The sequence below is a fragment of the Miniopterus natalensis genome, chromosome 1 (assembly GCF_054644295.1).
Source record: "Miniopterus natalensis isolate mMinNat1 chromosome 1, mMinNat1.hap1, whole genome shotgun sequence".
NCBI classification, from domain to species: Eukaryota; Metazoa; Chordata; class Mammalia; order Chiroptera; family Miniopteridae; genus Miniopterus; species Miniopterus natalensis.
Genome location: NC_142081.1, coordinates 59,291,674 through 59,310,028, shown reverse-complemented (window position 1 = coordinate 59,310,028; position 18,355 = coordinate 59,291,674). Strand labels below are relative to the sequence as shown.

Genomic DNA, 18,355 nt, shown 5'->3' with positions numbered 1-18,355 from the left:
TAACTATTTTATAATAAAATTCCTAGGATATGTATTTGATTTATCCTTAGATCTACTTTCCCCAAAGAAAAACAACAACAAAATAAGGAACAAGGCCAAGAAAGGACCCAAGTCCCAAAGTATGCCACATAAAACTATTCTATTTTTTTAAGGGTTTTATAGCACTTGAGCTAGATGCAAATTAGAAGAAAATCTGAGAGTTTGAGAAAACAATGAGCTTATTTTTCATAACAGATACAAAGCTCAAGCATAGTCAAGAAAAACCTTCCTAAAATTAAAACAAAAAAGAGTAATGTCACCTTAAAGAAGGCAACTACTACATGTTTTAATAAACAAGGTAAGTTAAAGGAACAATAAAGATCCATCAAAAATAGTTTTATTTCAAAAGTTCAGAGAAAAAGACACTCAAGTCAACATAACCACAGATGAAACTGTCATCAGTTGGCTATCAACATAATTAGGAGAATGTCTCACAAATCTAGATCGTAAGCCAAGCCACTTGCAAAACTTCAAGACCTGTGACTAACTCTTAAATGCCTCTAAACTCAGTATTCCCAATAGCATCAAATGTTTATGCACTCAATAATACTGTATGTTTATCTTCCATGCAAAGATACAAGTTACCCAGGGGACTTAGGAGAACTAGGCAAAATCCATATTCATTCTCAAAGGCATGATAAAGGAGGGAAGATCAAAAGCTCAGGAAAGGCTCCACAGTTCTGCTTTGGCAAGAGTCCTACCTATACTGAAAGAAAACATCCAATCCTTTGAATCCCTTCTTTCTCTAGACCTCAACTTTCCCTCCACTTGTCCCAACTGGTTCACCAATGGGAACACAGTAACTTTGTCATCTTATTCTCCCCTCTTGCTTCCCTGAACAATATACTCAGCTTACATCAGATTTAGCAGGAGTACCAGCTGTAGGTTAAAACAGAAAAGTAGATTGGGGGGGGTGGTGTCTCAGAAAACAAGGTTAATTGTCCATTGTCCTCAACTGGCCTTAAATTTGGCAAACAGCCCTGATCTTCCAATAAATCAAAACTGCAGCCAGCACCTGGAACCAAGCCAAAATAAACTGTAAGTTGTTTTCTTTTACTTTCATTCATTTTTCTTCTCTTTTCTTTTTCTTTTGGTCTGCAAGAAATACACAAAGAAATAGGCTGCAAAGAATAGAAGAAACTGGCAAAGAAAGGTGAAATGCCAGGAAGAGGGCCTTCTTGAAAAAATAAGAATAGATTGGTTTTCTGGACTAAAATCACCATCCTCAAAGTTAGGTCTTAAAACATTTTTACACAATTTCATTGGTTAGATTTATAATTTCTAAAGTACAAACAATCTTTTGATATAGCTGCAGCAATTAGGGTTTTCAAAATGTTATGCTATTGTCTTACCTCACGCATTTCCTCATCCAACTTCCGCTGCTCTAAGGCTTCCTTCTCAGCACGTTTACGGTGTTCTTTCTCCACTTTCTCGTACTTCTTCCAGTACAGAAGCATCTCCTTGGTAAGGCGGCGGGCACGAGGCAAGGTCTCCTTACAGTTCTTCTGGGCCTGCAAGGCAGCTCGACGCACCTCCTTCATGCACTGGTGGGCAAGCTGCAGATGACAACGTTATCACAATGGAGGACCCAACACCAGGGCCAGTGCTCCCTGGGCTCCAAACCACAGCATTCCTCATTCTGTTCAGTGTAGACAGTCCTTCTATGGCCACATCTCTTTCTCTCCCAATCTGATTAACATCCCTGTACAGTACTATGATCCAGTCTCAGACCCCAAGGTAGTATATCAGGGATGAGAAGTATGTAAACATAATGCCTTAGAACATGAAAAAGAAAGTGTAATGATCTGAGATGTGCTGGGAAGTTACAAAGTGGTATCACACATATTAATAATAATAGCTACCAATGTTTATTATATGCTAAGCACTAATCTTAACGTATATTAAGCTCACTTATTCTTCATAAAAACCCTATGAAGCTAGTATCATCCTCATCCTCACTTTATGGATGAAGATGAGTGATTAACTAGCCCAAGGAAATACAACTGGGAACATTACCTCGCCTGATCCTCACAACTCTCAAAGGAAGCTGTGCTACTTCCCTCTAAGGGAAGGTATTAATATCACCATTTCTTCAATGAAGGAACCCAGCACAGGAAGACTCTGTGTGGCCTGCCCAAGGAATTAAGAGTGGACTATGATCTTACCAAAAAGGTTCAAATAACAAATGTGAGGAAGAACAATTTTATTTATAAAATAGACTGAGAATATTTAGAAACTCTCTGAGGTACTATTACATTCATTATCAATAGGTCACAGAGACAAGAGCAGCAAGTATGGATCCAAAGAACAAGAACACATTCCAGCAAAACATAAAATGGAAACTATAAAACTGCAATTTTACCTTTCGGCTATTGGTGAGGAACAGGTTACGAGCTGAAGCTTTCTGCTTGTTGGCCTAAAATAGTTAAAAACAATATTTCATTTAGGATTCCTTTTTGAGAGGAGACTATGTACGGGCACTGACTCGTATTCAACTCGAGGATTAAAAAATAAAGCATCAAGTGAAGCATATTCAAGATACATTACTGAATGAAGAACCCCACATAAATCTACTAAAGCAGCATTAAGAATAAGCTAGTGCTGTCACTGCCTTAGAGTTTTCTGTACACTTTTGGAAAGAATTTAAGTTATATTTAAGGCTGGAGGTGGACTAGGAAAATGTAACAACACACCCTAACCCTAGTATCACCGTGATTAAAAAACACTGCTTTCCTAGGCCCCATCTGCAAAGAAGCTGAGATAGCAGGGCACTCAGATACAGAAGTTGTTAGAAGGAAGGTAAACTAGTATTACTCAATTTCTGCCACCACTTAAGCATCATCTTCTACAATAAAAAATTCTGAGGCAGACCTAATGCAAGATGACTCAGCAACGTTCAGCTGCTTATTATGTCTTCCACTTCAGTTTAAAAAAATCAAATTTCCGAGGATGGTTCATTTGTCATGGGAGAAGACACAGAATAGGCGGAGCGGAGTGGCTCTTTGACTGTTAATGAGCCCCCCCCCTCCATTCTGAAGGAACAATGGGTTCAAAGTTACAGAGGGCATGAAAGCCGTTTCTATAATAGTCCCAACTCAGACTGTCTGCTTACCAGGGACAAAGCATGTTTCCTCATAACTTTTCCCATCAAGAATGCTCATATGTAAACTTTCTCTCTGGAAATACTTATAAATTTCTAGGCAGAAAAAAAAGCAAGCACACCAAGGGATCAAAGCTAATAATACCAATATTGGGACAGGTGTGTCATGTGCCTCCTGAAGTGATAAACAAAGGACACATCACTCCCCTGGTAATCCTGCTAAAAATGTATAACCTAAATCTAATCATGAGGTAACATCATACAAACCCAAATTAAGAAAATATTTTGTATTCTACAAAATACCTGGCCTACGATCTTGAAAAATAACAATGTCAGGAAAGATGAAAGCTGCAAAATTGTTTCAGATTCAAGTAGACATGAAAACTAAATGCAACATGTAGATCTAGATTTGATCCTGGATTGAATCAGTAAAGAAAAAAAGTGCTCAGCCGGTGTGGTTCAGTGGTTGAGCACTGACCTATGATCCAGAGGATGGTGGTTCAATTCCCTGTCAGGGCACACGCCCCAGTTGCAGGCTCCACCCCCAGTGAGGGCGTGCAGAAGGCAGCCAATCAGTGACTCTCCAATCATTAATGTTTCTATCTCTCCCTCTCCCTCTTCCTTCCTCTCTTTGAAATCAATAAAGATGGGAGGGAGGGAGGGAGGGAGGGAGGGAGGACTGTAGAGGACATTATTGAGACAGCTGATGAAATCTGAGTCATGGTCTGTTGACCAGATCATTTTTATAACTGCATTGTGGTTATATGTAACAAGGTGCCCTTTTTCTTAGGAAATTCACACTGAATTTAGGAGTTTAGCACAAAGTCTCAAACCAAAATGGATGAGAAAAAAAGTATACATTTGTGTAAAAATGCAAGTAAGATAAACAATTGCTAAATATGAATAAAGGGTACTTGGCAATCCCTTGCATTAGTCTTACCATATATATATATGTATATATTTTTAAATATATCTTTATTGATTTCAGAGAGAGGAAAGGAGAGGGAGAGAGATAGAAACATCAATGATGAGAGAGTCATTGATTGAGCCCGCAACCCGGGCACGTGCCCTGACCGGGAATCAAACCCCGATCGCCTGGATCCTAGGTCGATGTTCAACCGCTGAGCCACGCCCGGCCGGGCCTTACCATATATTTTTAAAAACTTTGTTTTGAACTAATTTTAGACTTACAGAAAATTTGCAAAAAATAGTCCAGTTCCCTTACTTATATAACCACAGTACAATTATTAAGAAAATAATTTAACACTGGTAAAATATTAACTAAACCACAGGTCTTATTTGTATGTAAACCATTTTCCAACTAATATCCTTTTACTGTTCCAGGATCCTATACAATATCCCACATTCCATTTAGTTGCTTTTCTCCTCCAGTCTCTTCATGTATGTAACATTTTCTCAATCTTTCTCTTTCATGTCCCTAACACTTTGGAAAAACACCAATCAGTTATTCTTTTAAACATCCCAAAATTTGTGGTTTTCTGGTGTTTTCTCATGGCTGAAATGACATTGTGCATTTTGGCAGAATTCCACAGAAATAATGTGCTGCTCTCAGTGCATCACATCAAGTTCATGATGTCAAAATTTATATTACTAGTGATATTTACTTTGATCATTTGGTTCAAGTGCACTCTGCCAGTTTTCACCACTATAGTTTCTATCTTTCACTTTGCACTAAAATATGTATGCTGGGGTAGATGCTTTGAATCTATGCAAGTTGGTTCCCTTCTAACTTTTGCCCTCTAATTTTAGCATTCATCAATGGATCCAGTCTGCAACAATTATTACTGTGGTGTTTGTGTAATGATTCTCTATTTCCTTCCTTCCTTCTATACTTATTAATTGGAATTCTACTATAAGGAAGAGTTGTTCCCTCTACTTTACCTTTTTGTTTATTCATTTATTTGTAACAGTATGACCTCATAAATATTTCTTTATTCTATGGATTAAAATCCAGAATTATTATTATATATTTTGTTGCTCAAATTACTCTAACCTTGGCCATGAGGGTCTCCTTCAGGTTGGCTGTTGTGTTCTTTTGACAAGCCCCCCCCCCATTCCTCCATCTTTCTAACACCAAGCACTTCCTTACTTTCTGACACCAAAAGGTGTTTAAGGCTCACCTTGTATTTTCCCTGCCAAGTTCTGGAATAAACTAGTCTTTCAGGAACTAGGAGCCCTAGTTCCTTTTATTAGAGAATAAAAGGTGTTCAGAAATCAAGGTCTGAGTGATAGGTACACTCACTGTTACTGGGATGTCACTGCTCCCAGGCCCTCTCAGCAAACAGAGCTGGGGGAAAAATGCATACTAATCCATGCATACACAACCAACTATATTTCTATATTTATCTATATGGGTATGAAAAACCATGAATTTATTCTGATATCTCCGATTCCAAACAAACTTAACACACTTCATTTTAGCTTTCCCCTTCCTTTTTCCTTACTTACAACTTCTTTCTCCAAAAGTGATAAAATGGCGCTCATCTACAATGTATTTATTTGTTCAATCCTAATATACACAAAGTAGTTTCAAAAGTGCTAACTCATTTTCCTATGAGAAACACTTTCACTTTGTCAATCATGGCATTTATGTATAGCTCTTTTGGTCTTTGGCTTTACATATTCAGTCAAAATACTGTTCTCAGATATTTAGGTGAGTTTTTTAATTCTCCACTCGCTACAACTTGAGTATGTTACTCATTTCTAATATCATTAAGTGCATTTGTTTCTGTTTTTTACCTTTTACCTGTATATACATCCCTCTCCACCTACATCCTGGCTGTTTATTTTGGGGGTATACGTCAGGAGTATGTAAAACATTACTATGGTTCTAAAAATCAGCACTATACAAAAAGATATATTCACAAAGACTGCCTGCTACCCTGTTCCCATTCCTTCCCCTATTCTACTTTTTTCCCACCTTCCCCTTATAAGGAATCAATCACTTTAATTTCTGGTTTATGCTTCTTGAATTTATTTTGCATAAATGAGGAGGTATTTGTGCATTTTCTGTGTTGCCTTTTCCTTATATGAAAGGTAAAAACTCTAAATGCTTGTTCTTGTTTTTTTCTTTTTTTTTTTAAATGTATCTTTATTGATTTCAGAGAGAGGAAAGGAGAGGGAGAGGGAGAGATAGAAACATCAATGATGAGAGAGTCATTGATCGGCTGCCTCCTGCGTGCCCCTGACTGGGGATTGAGCCCACAACCCCGGCATGTGCCCTGACCAGGAATCGAACCCTGATCGCCTGGATCCTAGGTCAATGCTCAACCGCTGAGCCACGCCTGGCTGGGCACTTTTTTTCCTTAACAGTATGTCCTAGAAATTATTCATATCAGTTCAGAAAGGTTGTCCTCATTCTTTTAACAGCAGCATAACAATCCACTGTGTAGATCTACCATTGTTAAATTCAAGCCACATATATGAACGTTTAGGTTGTTTTTATTACTTTGCACTAACAATAGACAATCTTGTTTAGGAGTATTTTGTATTGTTGAAGGTTTACCTTCAGGGTAGATTCCTAAAAGTGGAAGTGCTGGTTTGAAAGAGAAGTGCATATGTAGATTGTTAGATACTGCCAACTTTCCCTCCAGAACAGTTTTCTCTAATTTACATTCCTAGCAGCCATGTGTGAGAGTGCCTATTTCTCCAGTCTCCTTAACAGAATGTGTTGTCATATTTTTAAATTTTTGCCTGTGTGATAGGTGACAAATGGATGGTGTCTAGGTGTTATTTTAATTTGTATTACTCCAATTATAAGACTGACTTTTTTTACTATGTTTGAGGGCCATTTCTTAAATATGTTTTTATTGCTTTTTAGAGAGAGAGGGAGGGAGAAGGGAAGAGAAAAAGAGAGAAAAACATTAATCAGTTGTTTCCTGTATGCATCTCGACTAGGGATCGAGCCTTCAACCTGAGCATGTGCCCAGACCCGGAATTGAACCAGCAACCTTTTGGTACACGGGACAATGCTCAACCAGCTGAGCCACACTAGCCAGGGTGAGGTCCATTTTTATAACTTTCTTTGTGAATTGTCTATTCATGTCATTTTCCCATTTATCTACTGAATTTGTGGCCCTGGCCCTCAATTTTTAAGTGGTATTTATTTTTAGCAATAACTGCCCTTTGACCATGGTATACAATGTAAATAAATAATCTCTCCTAGTTTGCCAGTTGTCTTTTGTCATGCAAAAATTTATTCTGTGTAGTCAAACTTATCAATATTTCCTTCTATTGCTTCTGAATACTGAGTCCCAATTAGAAACTGTTTCCCTACACAAAGGTTAAATAGGAATGCAATCATTTTCTTCTAGTATTTGGATGGTTTCATTTTATTACACTGAGATCCCTAATCCATTTGGAGTAAACATTGAGACAGATCTTATTTCATTTTTTTCCAAATGACTACTCCGTTGTCCCAGCACAGCTTATTTTTATCCCTTTTTATTGAATTCATTGGGGTGATACTGGTTAACAAAATTATATAGATTTCGGGTGCACAATTCTACAACACATCATCTATACACTGTACTGTGTGTTCACCACCCCAAGTCAAGTCTCCGTCCATCACCATTTATCCCTCCATACCTTCCTCCACCTCCCTCCTCCGCCCCCTCCAGCACTACTTATTAGTAGAGGAAAAGAATCCTTACACATTTCTCTTAAATCATTCACATTTTCTTCTAATGCCTATGACTATTCAGTAACATCCAAATGTTTCTAAAATGTCTAAGAAACATCTCCACCATTTTATTTTCATTTCCTCTATTATCACCTACTTGCTGCCAATCTCTACTGCTATATGTAATAAAACTATGTGCCTTCCTCAAGGCGAAGGAGCATCACACAATTATTTGTCATGAATTCTGGTCAAATTCTAGAAAAACAGTTAACTGAAGAGAGTACTACTCAGCATTCTCTTAATTCCAACAGATTAGTTTCCTTTCTGAAGTGTGAAGGTATCTGGCTCTCACAGTTCCTCTTTAGAGGGCAGGCAGAGAAAACACTTTTGCCACCCCTGTACTGGAGGAACTAACTTACCTTTGGTAGTTCCTTTTTCACAATGCTGAGCCAAACTTTCCTGCGACGAGCATTAAGTTGCTCAATGGATAAGTGCTTCTTCTTGATGCCTGGAGGAGGTGCATCATGAGAGAACTTGGCAAAGACTTTGGTCTGGTGGTGGTGACGACGAGGGGATTCTTCAGAGGAAAGTTCTTCATCCCTTCGTCTTTTTTTCTTCACTTTTTTCAACTTGGCTGCAAAAGAAACAGACTCTTAGAGGTTGCATTTCTTCCCTTCCACAGGAGACAGCAACAAAACAACCTCATCACTTTAAGAAAACTCAAGGTTCTTCCTTCATTCTACCTGAGGCTGGTAATGTTTATCCCTTTATCTATTCAGGCCCATGAATATTCCAAGAAGATCTCACTATCTTGGAAAAGAACACTGGATATTCCCTTTGTTTACATTAAAGAGAAACACAGAATAAAACATAAAAACTGAATTTCTTTTGAACCCAACAGCAGGAAAGAAAAGTTATGAAATATCATGGGCTCAAGTAGTGATCAAAAGGAAGAAAACACTTCTATTTGGTGGCAAGGTAAGGTAACTAAAGAAAAATAACAGAGAACCCGGCTGTGCGTGGCTCAGTGGTTGAGCATCAACTTAGGATCCAGGCAACTGGGGTTCAATTCCTGGTCAGGGCACATGGCCTGGGTTGTGGGCTAGGCAGCCGATCAATGACTCATCATTGATGTTTCTATCTCTCTCTCTCCCTCTCCTTTCCTCTCTCTGAAATCAATAAAGATATATTTAAAATAATAATAATAATAACAGAGAAAGGAAAAATGCATTAACTGATATGATGCTAAGGCTTGTGAAGAGAAAATTATATATGGAACAAAAACCTAATTAGAGGGGGAGGATGTGAAGGATGAGAAAACAATGAGATAAACAAGGAGGATGGGGGAGAAAGAAGGGAAGGAGGCTGAGAAGTGTTTTTGAGTAGAGCTCATACCTTCAGGAGAATAAAATCTGCCTGTACAGATAGTTTAACTTTCCCTTCCTATTTCCTTCCTGATTTCCAGCTGCTTAGATAGAGCTCAGTAAGATAGGAAAGGACATTTCCTGGCAAACATGCAAAAAATACTACATAAGATCATCAGGAGCTAATCTATTTTAAATCACTACATATAGCAACAATTACAACTTATTCCAAACACTTCAAGCTTCTTCCTATTTTGCTGTGCATAACCAACTTTTTCCACTCCCAGAGCATTTTCAACATTTGGAGAGTGTATAGAAGAAAAAAAGAATAAGCTAATTGGAACAAACTAGGAATCCATAGTTCTTATGTCTTCATAATTCTAGAAAAGATCATAAATCAAATACAAAATAAGGTTAATAATGCTTACAACTAATTAGATAGGGGAGACTAGTGTTTTTCAGATAAAGCAAATTTCTACTATATGGATTATGTTCAAAGTCCAAATGCATCAGGAGGCCATATAAAATCCTGAAACTAAGAATGAGTAAATGTGGAAGGCGGGTCCATATACTCACCTTTAAGTTTCTTTTCCTCCTTAAATTTCTTTTTTTTGGGTCCAAGTAGGTGACGTTGTTGCTCATAGAAAGGGTCATATGTGGAGAGCAGGCCTGCACTGTAGTACTGGTATTGCTGCAACTGAAGCAGGCAAAGGCAGTGATCCTTAAAAGGGCCTGTGTTCTACTGCACAGTCTTCAAATAATCTTTACTACAGAAAGCTGAGCCAGAGAAAACCCCTAGCTCCTAAATACAGTATTCTTCCCAGAAAGAGACAAATAAAGATTTAGTACATTCAAGTGAATTACTTCCTAAACTTCAAAACAAAATGGATTCATCAGCTATGCACATGGTAAGTTGCTGGAAATAATATAAGAAAGGAAAACCCTCATGCTTCCGAATCTTCACCAGAATTTTTATTTAGTCCTGACACATACAGGGTAGAGCAAAAGTAGGTTTACATTTGTTCATATAAAAAACAATACAAGAATTAATAAATAATAATACAAGAATAAACTCTTGTGTTTCGTCCACTCACAACTGTAAACCTTTTGCCCCACCCTGTAACTGAGAGATGCAATTCTTTGCAGAAAGCTCTCCTATACCTTGTTGGAATTCATCAACAAGATATAAACCATATTTCTGCTCAGATTTTCCAAGATTTCTGATGCCTTCTATTCTAGCTTATAGTCTTATATTTGGTTTGAACAGTCACCAGCCATCCTAATTCTTTGATCTTTCAAGTCTTTTCTCTCTTCATCTCCCACTAAGGGAGTCTGACTATATTATGAATGGTGTGCCTATATTGCCAGGATTATAACATATGAATAATCTATTTTTTTCCTTTCCAGGGAGTAGTTAATCCTTTCAAACATTTCATTTAAATTGACCTCCAAAGCTCACATTAATTCCATCACACTTATTACTAATGGATAAATATGAATATAAAGTAAAATTAGGTATCCAATGTTGAATCTCTTTTCCTGGATCATGGCCAAATGAGTTCTCTAAGGAATGAAACTAGGATAGAAGAGTGAAATGAAGAATTATTATAAGGTCCTCTGTCAAAGGTCAAAATTAAATGAGCATTCATCAGCTGTATACTTAAAACCTATGGACTTTCCCATAGGTATGTTTTACTTCAATTAAAAAACAGCAGCAAATACTCGAGCACCAAGTGTCTAACACTGCACCTTAAGGAGGAACTCTTTATCTTAATCAAAGCAGTGAAATACCTTACTGTTTATCACTTCTACAGGCTTATTACCTTTAGCATATTATTCAAAACTTCTGAACTAACTTTGGACCTTAACTAATTACTGGAAAGTTTTCAGATCTTCAAATATGCTACTGCTCACTATGTACAAAGTGCTACACTTTTGTCAAAAATCAGAAGCCTTTGGTAACAGCATTCAAATTACTGCCACTTAAAACTATCATCAATCTAATGTTAGTACACGAAGGGAGTTTTTTTCAAGACAGGAACACTTTCAAAGAGCAAGTATATTTAAAAAAACATAAACCCACTAGATTTAAAATTATATAGCCACTTTAGAAAATAATCTGGCAGTTCCTTAAAAGGGTAAAAACATAAAATTACCATATGACCCAGTGATTCCTCTCCTAGATATATACCCAAAAGAAATTAAAATACATGTCCACACCAAAAACTTGAACTCAAATCTTCATGGCAGCATTATTCATAATAGCCAAAAAGTAAAAACAATCCAATTAGCTCATTAACTGATGCAAATAGAATATGGTATGTCCATACAATGGAATGATACTTAGCAAAAAAGAAGCAAAGTACTGATATATGCTACAACATAAGTGAACTTTGAAAACATTACGCTAAGTGAAAACATTATGCTATGCTGAATACAAAGGACACGTTTTTTCATTTGTATAAAATATCTAGAACAGACATTTATAGAGACAAGTGGTGGACTGATGATTGCCTGGAGCTGAGAGGAATGGAGAGAATGAGGGGGAAGGTAACAGCTAAGGGGAATGGAGTTTCTTTTTGGAGTGAGAAAATAATTTGAACTAGACAGTGATAACAGTTACACAATTCTATGAGTACACAAAAAACCACTGAATTGTGTACCTTAGAAGGCTGAATATTTTTGGTATGTGAAATATATTTCAATAAAGCTATCACTGCAACAACCACCACCACCACCAACTAAATATAAAGTTAAAAGTGATGTATCATCAATGAATATAATCCAGAGGGTAAATACCCAGCATGAAGGTCTGAGATGTCTCCTGAAATACTTACCTCCTTGTCTTTACTATACTTATTCTGGTGAAGTTTCTTGTATTTGTGCAGCCGCAACATATTATGAAGTTCTTCTCTGCTGAGATTGAGTTCTTCCTCCTCCTCTTCTTCCTCTTCTTCCTCTTCTTCATCATTGTCTTCACTCTGAGAATCTGCCTCACTGGATTCATCACTTAGCAGAATGTTCTGAAAAAGGGAGGAAATGGAACTTCTGCCATGAAACAATTCCTTTTACAATACAAGCATTTTTTTAAATTAAATTTATTGGCATGATATTGGTTAGTAAAATTATATAGGTTTCAGGTGTACAATTCTATAATACATCATCTCTTATATATCACACTTTGTGTTCACCATCCCAAGACAATACAAGCATTTTTTTTTGCAGATCCCAAAACAATGACAAAAACAGGACAGTCATTCCAGTTTCCCTTATACTATTCTTTGCCAATTCAACCTAAAAACAAAGGATACCAATTAAGAAGCACTAAAATATGCTATACACATCAACAAAGCTAGATTTTACTAAGTACTTACACTATACATAAGATAGTTTAACTGTCAAATACCAAAGCAAAAAATCAACTAAACTAAACAAAAAAAACCTACCTATAGGATATAAAGGAATACAGAAAGCAAGCTGTGATGGCTAATAAAAAAAAACAATCCCCAAATCCATTCATGAATGGATAAACAAAATGTGGTATTATGTAGATAATGAATTATTCATCAATAAAAAGGAATAAACTACTTATTGGTGCCACAACACAACCTTGAAAATGTTATGCTAAGTGAAAGAAGCCAGGCACAAAAGGCAACATATTATGTGATTCTGTTTATATGAAATGTACAGAATAGGCAAATCCATAGAGCCAGAAAACAGATTAGTGGTTGCCGGAGGCCAAGGATGTGTTGCAGAGAATGGGGAGTGACTGCTAATGAGTACAGGTTTCTTTCTGGAGTAATGAAAATGTTTTAGAATTAGACAGTGGTGATAGATACATAAAACATTATTAATATTTAGTTAAACTATTTAGAAATTACTAAATCATATACTCTAAAGGAGTAGATTTTTATAGCATGTGAATTATATCTTGATTTTTTAAAATGTGATGGCTGCTCGGTTGGGCATAGCTCAGTGGTTGAGCATTGGCCTAGGATCCAGGAGATCGCAGTTCGATTCCTGGTCAGGGCACATGCCCGAGTTGCGGGCTCAACACCAGCTGGGGGCATGCAGGAGGCAACCGATCAATGACTCTCATCATTGATATTTCTATCTCTCTCTCTCTCTCTCTCCCCCTTCCTCTCTCTGAAATCAATAAAGATATATTTATAAAAATAAATAAATAAAGTGATGGCTAAACAGAGATTTCTACATTCTCAACAGCTTAAAGCCTAACTGACATGAAGCAAATCAGGCTTTCTACATACGAGTTTTTTAAAGGGCCTAGTGATAATAAAAGAATACCTTTAAGCTACTTTCCATTCTTCACAAGTATGAAACAGAAAAATAATTAGTTCCAATAGAAGAAATGCTATCCTTAACTCAGTTTGGCCAATGACAGTAATCTTGTAAGAGTGTTAACCAGACTGTACCACTCTCTTGCTTATAAAGACTCCAATAACTTACCACTTAACTAGAGTAAAATACAAAATTCCTTGACATGGTATACAAAGGCCCTAACAGATCAGGCTCTCTATCTAACTTTATCTTCTACCATCTCCTTATTCACTCTCCTCCAGCCAGAGCAGCCTTCTTTCTCCCCTAAACATACTGAGTTGCTTCCTTTCTTAGAATTTTTGCAGTTATTCCTTCTGATAGAAATGCTCACGTCTTAAACCTTCATAGTTCTCTCTGGTCACTCAGAAATCAGTTGAAGTGTTGCTTCTTTAAAGCCACATTTATTTATTTGTTTACAGGCTTACTCACTGCATCCCTCCCTTAGAATGTGGCCCCACAGGGCAGGAATCCTGTCTATATACAACAGTATCAGCACGAAGGATGTACTAAATCAACACTTGGTGAATGAATAAACTACTGATGAGAAGTAGATTAAATATTCCAATTACAATGTGAGCCAGTGAGGGCAAGGATCTTATCTAATATATTGTACTCCCTTAATCCACACAGTGCTTTGTACTCAACATTTACTAAAATGAACTTCAATGAGTCTTCCAGATTCTTGCCTATAATCTCTTCCAAAAAAAATCACACACAGAATAAAAGATTCACTTCTACAAAAATCTCTGCCAATGTGCCAGAATGAGTCATTATCTTTCCCTTTTATTTGTTGTTAGTAGGTTATCTGAATTCTAAACATTGTCTTCTCTTACCTTTAGCCACTTCCTGCTTTTCTTCAATTTAGAGAAATTATACAAATTCCCTTTGTCAGATTTTGATTCTGTGTAAAGAAACATAAATAATAATAAAATGAAAGGATGACTGCCCCAAAAGAACTGATAGTCCAAAGAGGAATCTCATATCACACTGACCTGATTGTAGAACTCCATTCAGTGAGTATGTGTTTAACATTCCAGAACTGCTTGCTCCAGAAGTTTCACCAAGCAATGAATTTGGAGGTTCTTCCTTAACTTGTATTAAGGGATCCCCAGACTGGGGCAATAAAGGATTATTGTCATCCAGTCCATCTTCACTTTCATCACTATAAATTGAAGAATGGTGAATCCACAATCAGAGTTGGCCCAGCAAAATATTATAATTTACGGCTAGTAGACTGAACATTTTATAAAGAAATGGTTCCTCTGAATAAGCTCACTGTGTTTTATTTGAAAGGAGAAATAGAAAACATGTTAAAAATCAAAGCATTTTAACCCTAAAGTCTACAGCAATAATGGGAATCAGAAATATGGCTGAACATCATAGTGGGAAGATGGACTAGCATACCTAGAAATATTCCTGTTGAAGATGGCTGATGTCTGTCGCAGGAAATGGTCCAACCGGAGGGCCCTCTCCAGGTACTGAAGATAAAGGGGCTTTGCCAGCTCAGTACAGCTGCCATCGTCCCCGGCACCCAACTCCGAGGCCATAGAACAAATCTGTCTTCATGCACAAGGGTCTCCGACTGCACAGCTGTAGAATGGAGGCAAGTAGTGAAAAATGAAATACTGTTATTCCCACTTTATCTTGCCTGCCTGTTATCAATGTGAAAGAAATCAAACCTTGTCTGTAGAAAGACCATTATAAAGCTCACTACAGGCACTGCCTTCTAATGCAAAGGCAGAAGTTAAAAGGATGAGAACATCAAAATACAGAAAATTGTCATATGTTGCAATGAAAATTCATGCTACTCTTCTTTGAAACAGTACCTGAAAATTTATACCCATTTCTCTTTGCCCTACAAAGAACAGTTACTCACATTAATCCAAATCCATACAAGCTCACTGTTTTACACCTCACAGAAGAGCATTACTGCATTTTTCTCAGCATCACCTTCAAACAACTACTCTCTTTTTCCATTTTGTATTTACATTGTACACGTGTAAGGTATTTCATTTACAAGGTAACAGATATACTGGCAGAGTATTTTACATCCCTTGAAAACATGCCATAAAGTATAAGATTTTGAAATGATTTAGAAAACTGGAGCAAAGAGAATAAAAGTGAGGATGAGAAACTTAGGTATAGCCTGAACATTCTCTTTGCTACTTTAAGATGTTTAAGAAAGTGTTAGAGCCCGGCCTGGCGTGGCTCAGTGGTTGAGCGTTGACCTGGGATCCAGGGGATCAGGGTTCGATTCCCGGTCAGGGCACATGCCCGGGTTGCGGGCTTGATCAGTGACTCTCTCATCATTGATGTTTCTGTCTCTCTCTCTCCCTCTCCTTTCCTCTCTCTGAAATCAATAAAGATATATTAAAAAAAAAGAAAAAAAGAAAGAAAGTGTTAGAGTCAGAATATCTTCACTAGAGAAATAATCAGTATAATAATTTTCCGTCTTTCACATAACATCTTCTGCTTTATACCTTGTTATCTTTAAAACATTAAAGGGTTAAGCCAGGATTAAATAATGAAATAACATAGAGCAATCAGACCACCATCTGATATACAATGAGTACTCAATAAATGGTATATAATGTTTTAAAAGTTCATAATCTTTGCATAACCCATGGACACAGACAATAGTGTAGTGAAGATCTGGTGGAGGGGGGGTGGAGGCAAGGGGGAGAAGGTCAATGGGGGAAAAAGGGGACATCTGTAAAACTTTCAACAATAACAATACATTTTTTAAAAAGTTCATACTCTAACAAACTAAGGTATAAGCTTTAAAAGAAACCCTAGTATCTTTATCTTGAGTTATCTTTTTATTATAGGTTTTTTAATTTCCTAATACAATCTCTCCACTTGTAGGAATGTTAGAAATTCTTCCCTAATGAATATATAGATTCAACACAATCCCTATCAAAATCTAAGCAAGCTACTGCTTCTTTTTTCAAGAATTGACAAGCTGATTCTTAAAATTTATATGGAAACACAAACAAACCAGAACAGCCAAAATAATTTTTAAAAAGAACAGGGTTGGATAACTTACGCTTTCTGACTTTAAAACATATTATAAAGTTACAGAAATCAGGACAGTGTGGTACAGGAATAAGAACAATAATATAAAACAATAAAACATACCTAAGAATGTAAATTAATTTTTTTAACTCTAATTTCATTTTTAATTTAAAAATTTAGTGTTTCAAATACAGTTCACATTCAATATTATACTAGTTTCAGGTGTGCACCATACTGGTTAGACATTTAAATAACTTACAAAGTAATCTCCAGGTAAGTCTAATACCCACCTGACACCAGAGTTATTACAATATTATTGACAATGTTCTTATATGTATTTTACATTCCTGTGACTATTTTGTAACGTCAATTTTTACTTCTCAATCCCTTCACCTTTTTAACCAGCCCTCCAACAACCCTCTGGCAACTATCAGTTTGTTCTCTTTATCTGAGTTTGTTCCTGTTTTGTTTGTTCATTTTTTATATTCGACATATAAATGAAATCACATCGTATTTGTCTTTGTGGCTTATTTCACTTAGCACAATACCCTCTAGGTCGATCCACATTGGTAAGATTTCACTCTTTTTCATGGCCAATTAATATTCCATTATATATATGTATCATCTCTTCTTAATCCAATCGTCTGTTGATGGACACTTGGGTTGCTTTCTTATCTTGGCTATTGTAAAAAATGTTGGAATGAACATAAGGATGGACATATCTTTAATTAGTGTTTGGGGTTTCTTCAGATAAATACCCAGAAGCAGGATAGCTTGGTCATATGGTAGTTCTATTTTTAACTTTTTGAAGAACCTCCATACTGTTTTCCACAGTGGCTGCACCAATTTACAATCCCACCAACAGTGTACAAGGGTTCCCTTTTCTCCACATCCTTGTTGTCACTTGTTAATTTATTGATGATAGCCATTCTGACAGGTGTGAGGTGATATCTCAATGTGGTTTTAATTTGCATTTCCCTGATGATTAGTGACATTGAGCATCTTTTCATGTCTACTGGCCATCTGTATATCCTCTATGGAGAAATGTGTATTCAAGCCCTCTGCCTATTTAAATCAGATTGGTTTTGTGTGTATGTGTGTGTGTTATGTTGTATGAGTTCTTTATATATTTTGGATATTAACCCCATATCAGATGTGTCATTGGCAAGTATCTGCTCCCTTGAGCAGAACAAAGTTGTCTATTTGTTTTGTTGGTTTCTTTTGTTGTGCAAAAACTTTTTAGTTTGATGTAGTCCCATTTGTCTTTTCACTTGATTTTAGCCAATAGGCCAAGAAGTGATGTTTATCTTTTCTTTTGTTTCCCTTCCCTAAGGAGACATATCCAAAAAATATTACTAAGAACAATGCCAAAGAGTTTACTGTCCATATTTTCTTCTAGGATTTTTATGGTTTGGGGTCTTATATTTAAGTCTTTAATCTATTTTGAGTTTAATCTTGTATATGGTGTAAGGAAGTGGTCTAGTTTCATTTTTGCATGTATCTAATTTTCCCAACACTATTTATTAAAAATACCACCTTTACCTCATTTTTATATTCTTGTCTCTTTTGTCATAAACTGACCATATAGGCATGGATTTATTTCTGGGCTCTCTATTCTGTTCCATTAGTCTATGTGTTCGTTTTAATGCCAGTACCATGCTGCTTTGATTACTAAAGACTTACAGTATAGTTTGATATCAAGTCAGATGATACCTCCAACTTTGTTCTTCTTTCTCAAGATTGCTGTGGCTATTATTTGGGGTCTTCTGTGGTTCCATCAAAATTTTAGATTACTTGTCTAGTTCTGTGAAAAATGCTATTGGTGCCCTGGCCAATGTGGCTTAGTTGGTTGGGTGT

General features: G+C 36.6%; 1 protein-coding gene across 1 annotated transcript in view; it reads right to left on the bottom strand.

Moving 5' to 3' along the window:
* INO80 (INO80 complex ATPase subunit) overlaps positions 1–15,688 on the bottom strand; it is a 98,307-nt gene extending 82,619 nt beyond the window's left edge. Inside the window, exons 1-8 of the mRNA XM_016220401.2 lie at positions 14,888–15,688; positions 14,476–14,645; positions 14,317–14,384; positions 11,983–12,168; positions 9,722–9,842; positions 8,201–8,415; positions 2,402–2,455; positions 1,392–1,595 (exon numbers count right to left, since the gene is read on the bottom strand). Coding sequence (XP_016075887.1) covers positions 1,392–1,595; positions 2,402–2,455; positions 8,201–8,415; positions 9,722–9,842; positions 11,983–12,168; positions 14,317–14,384; positions 14,476–14,645; positions 14,888–15,030 — 1,161 coding nt within the window. The 5' untranslated portion in view covers positions 15,031–15,688. The remainder of the gene's footprint in view (positions 1–1,391; positions 1,596–2,401; positions 2,456–8,200; positions 8,416–9,721; positions 9,843–11,982; positions 12,169–14,316; positions 14,385–14,475; positions 14,646–14,887) is intronic.
* Between the last annotated feature and the right edge of the window lie 2,667 nt (positions 15,689–18,355).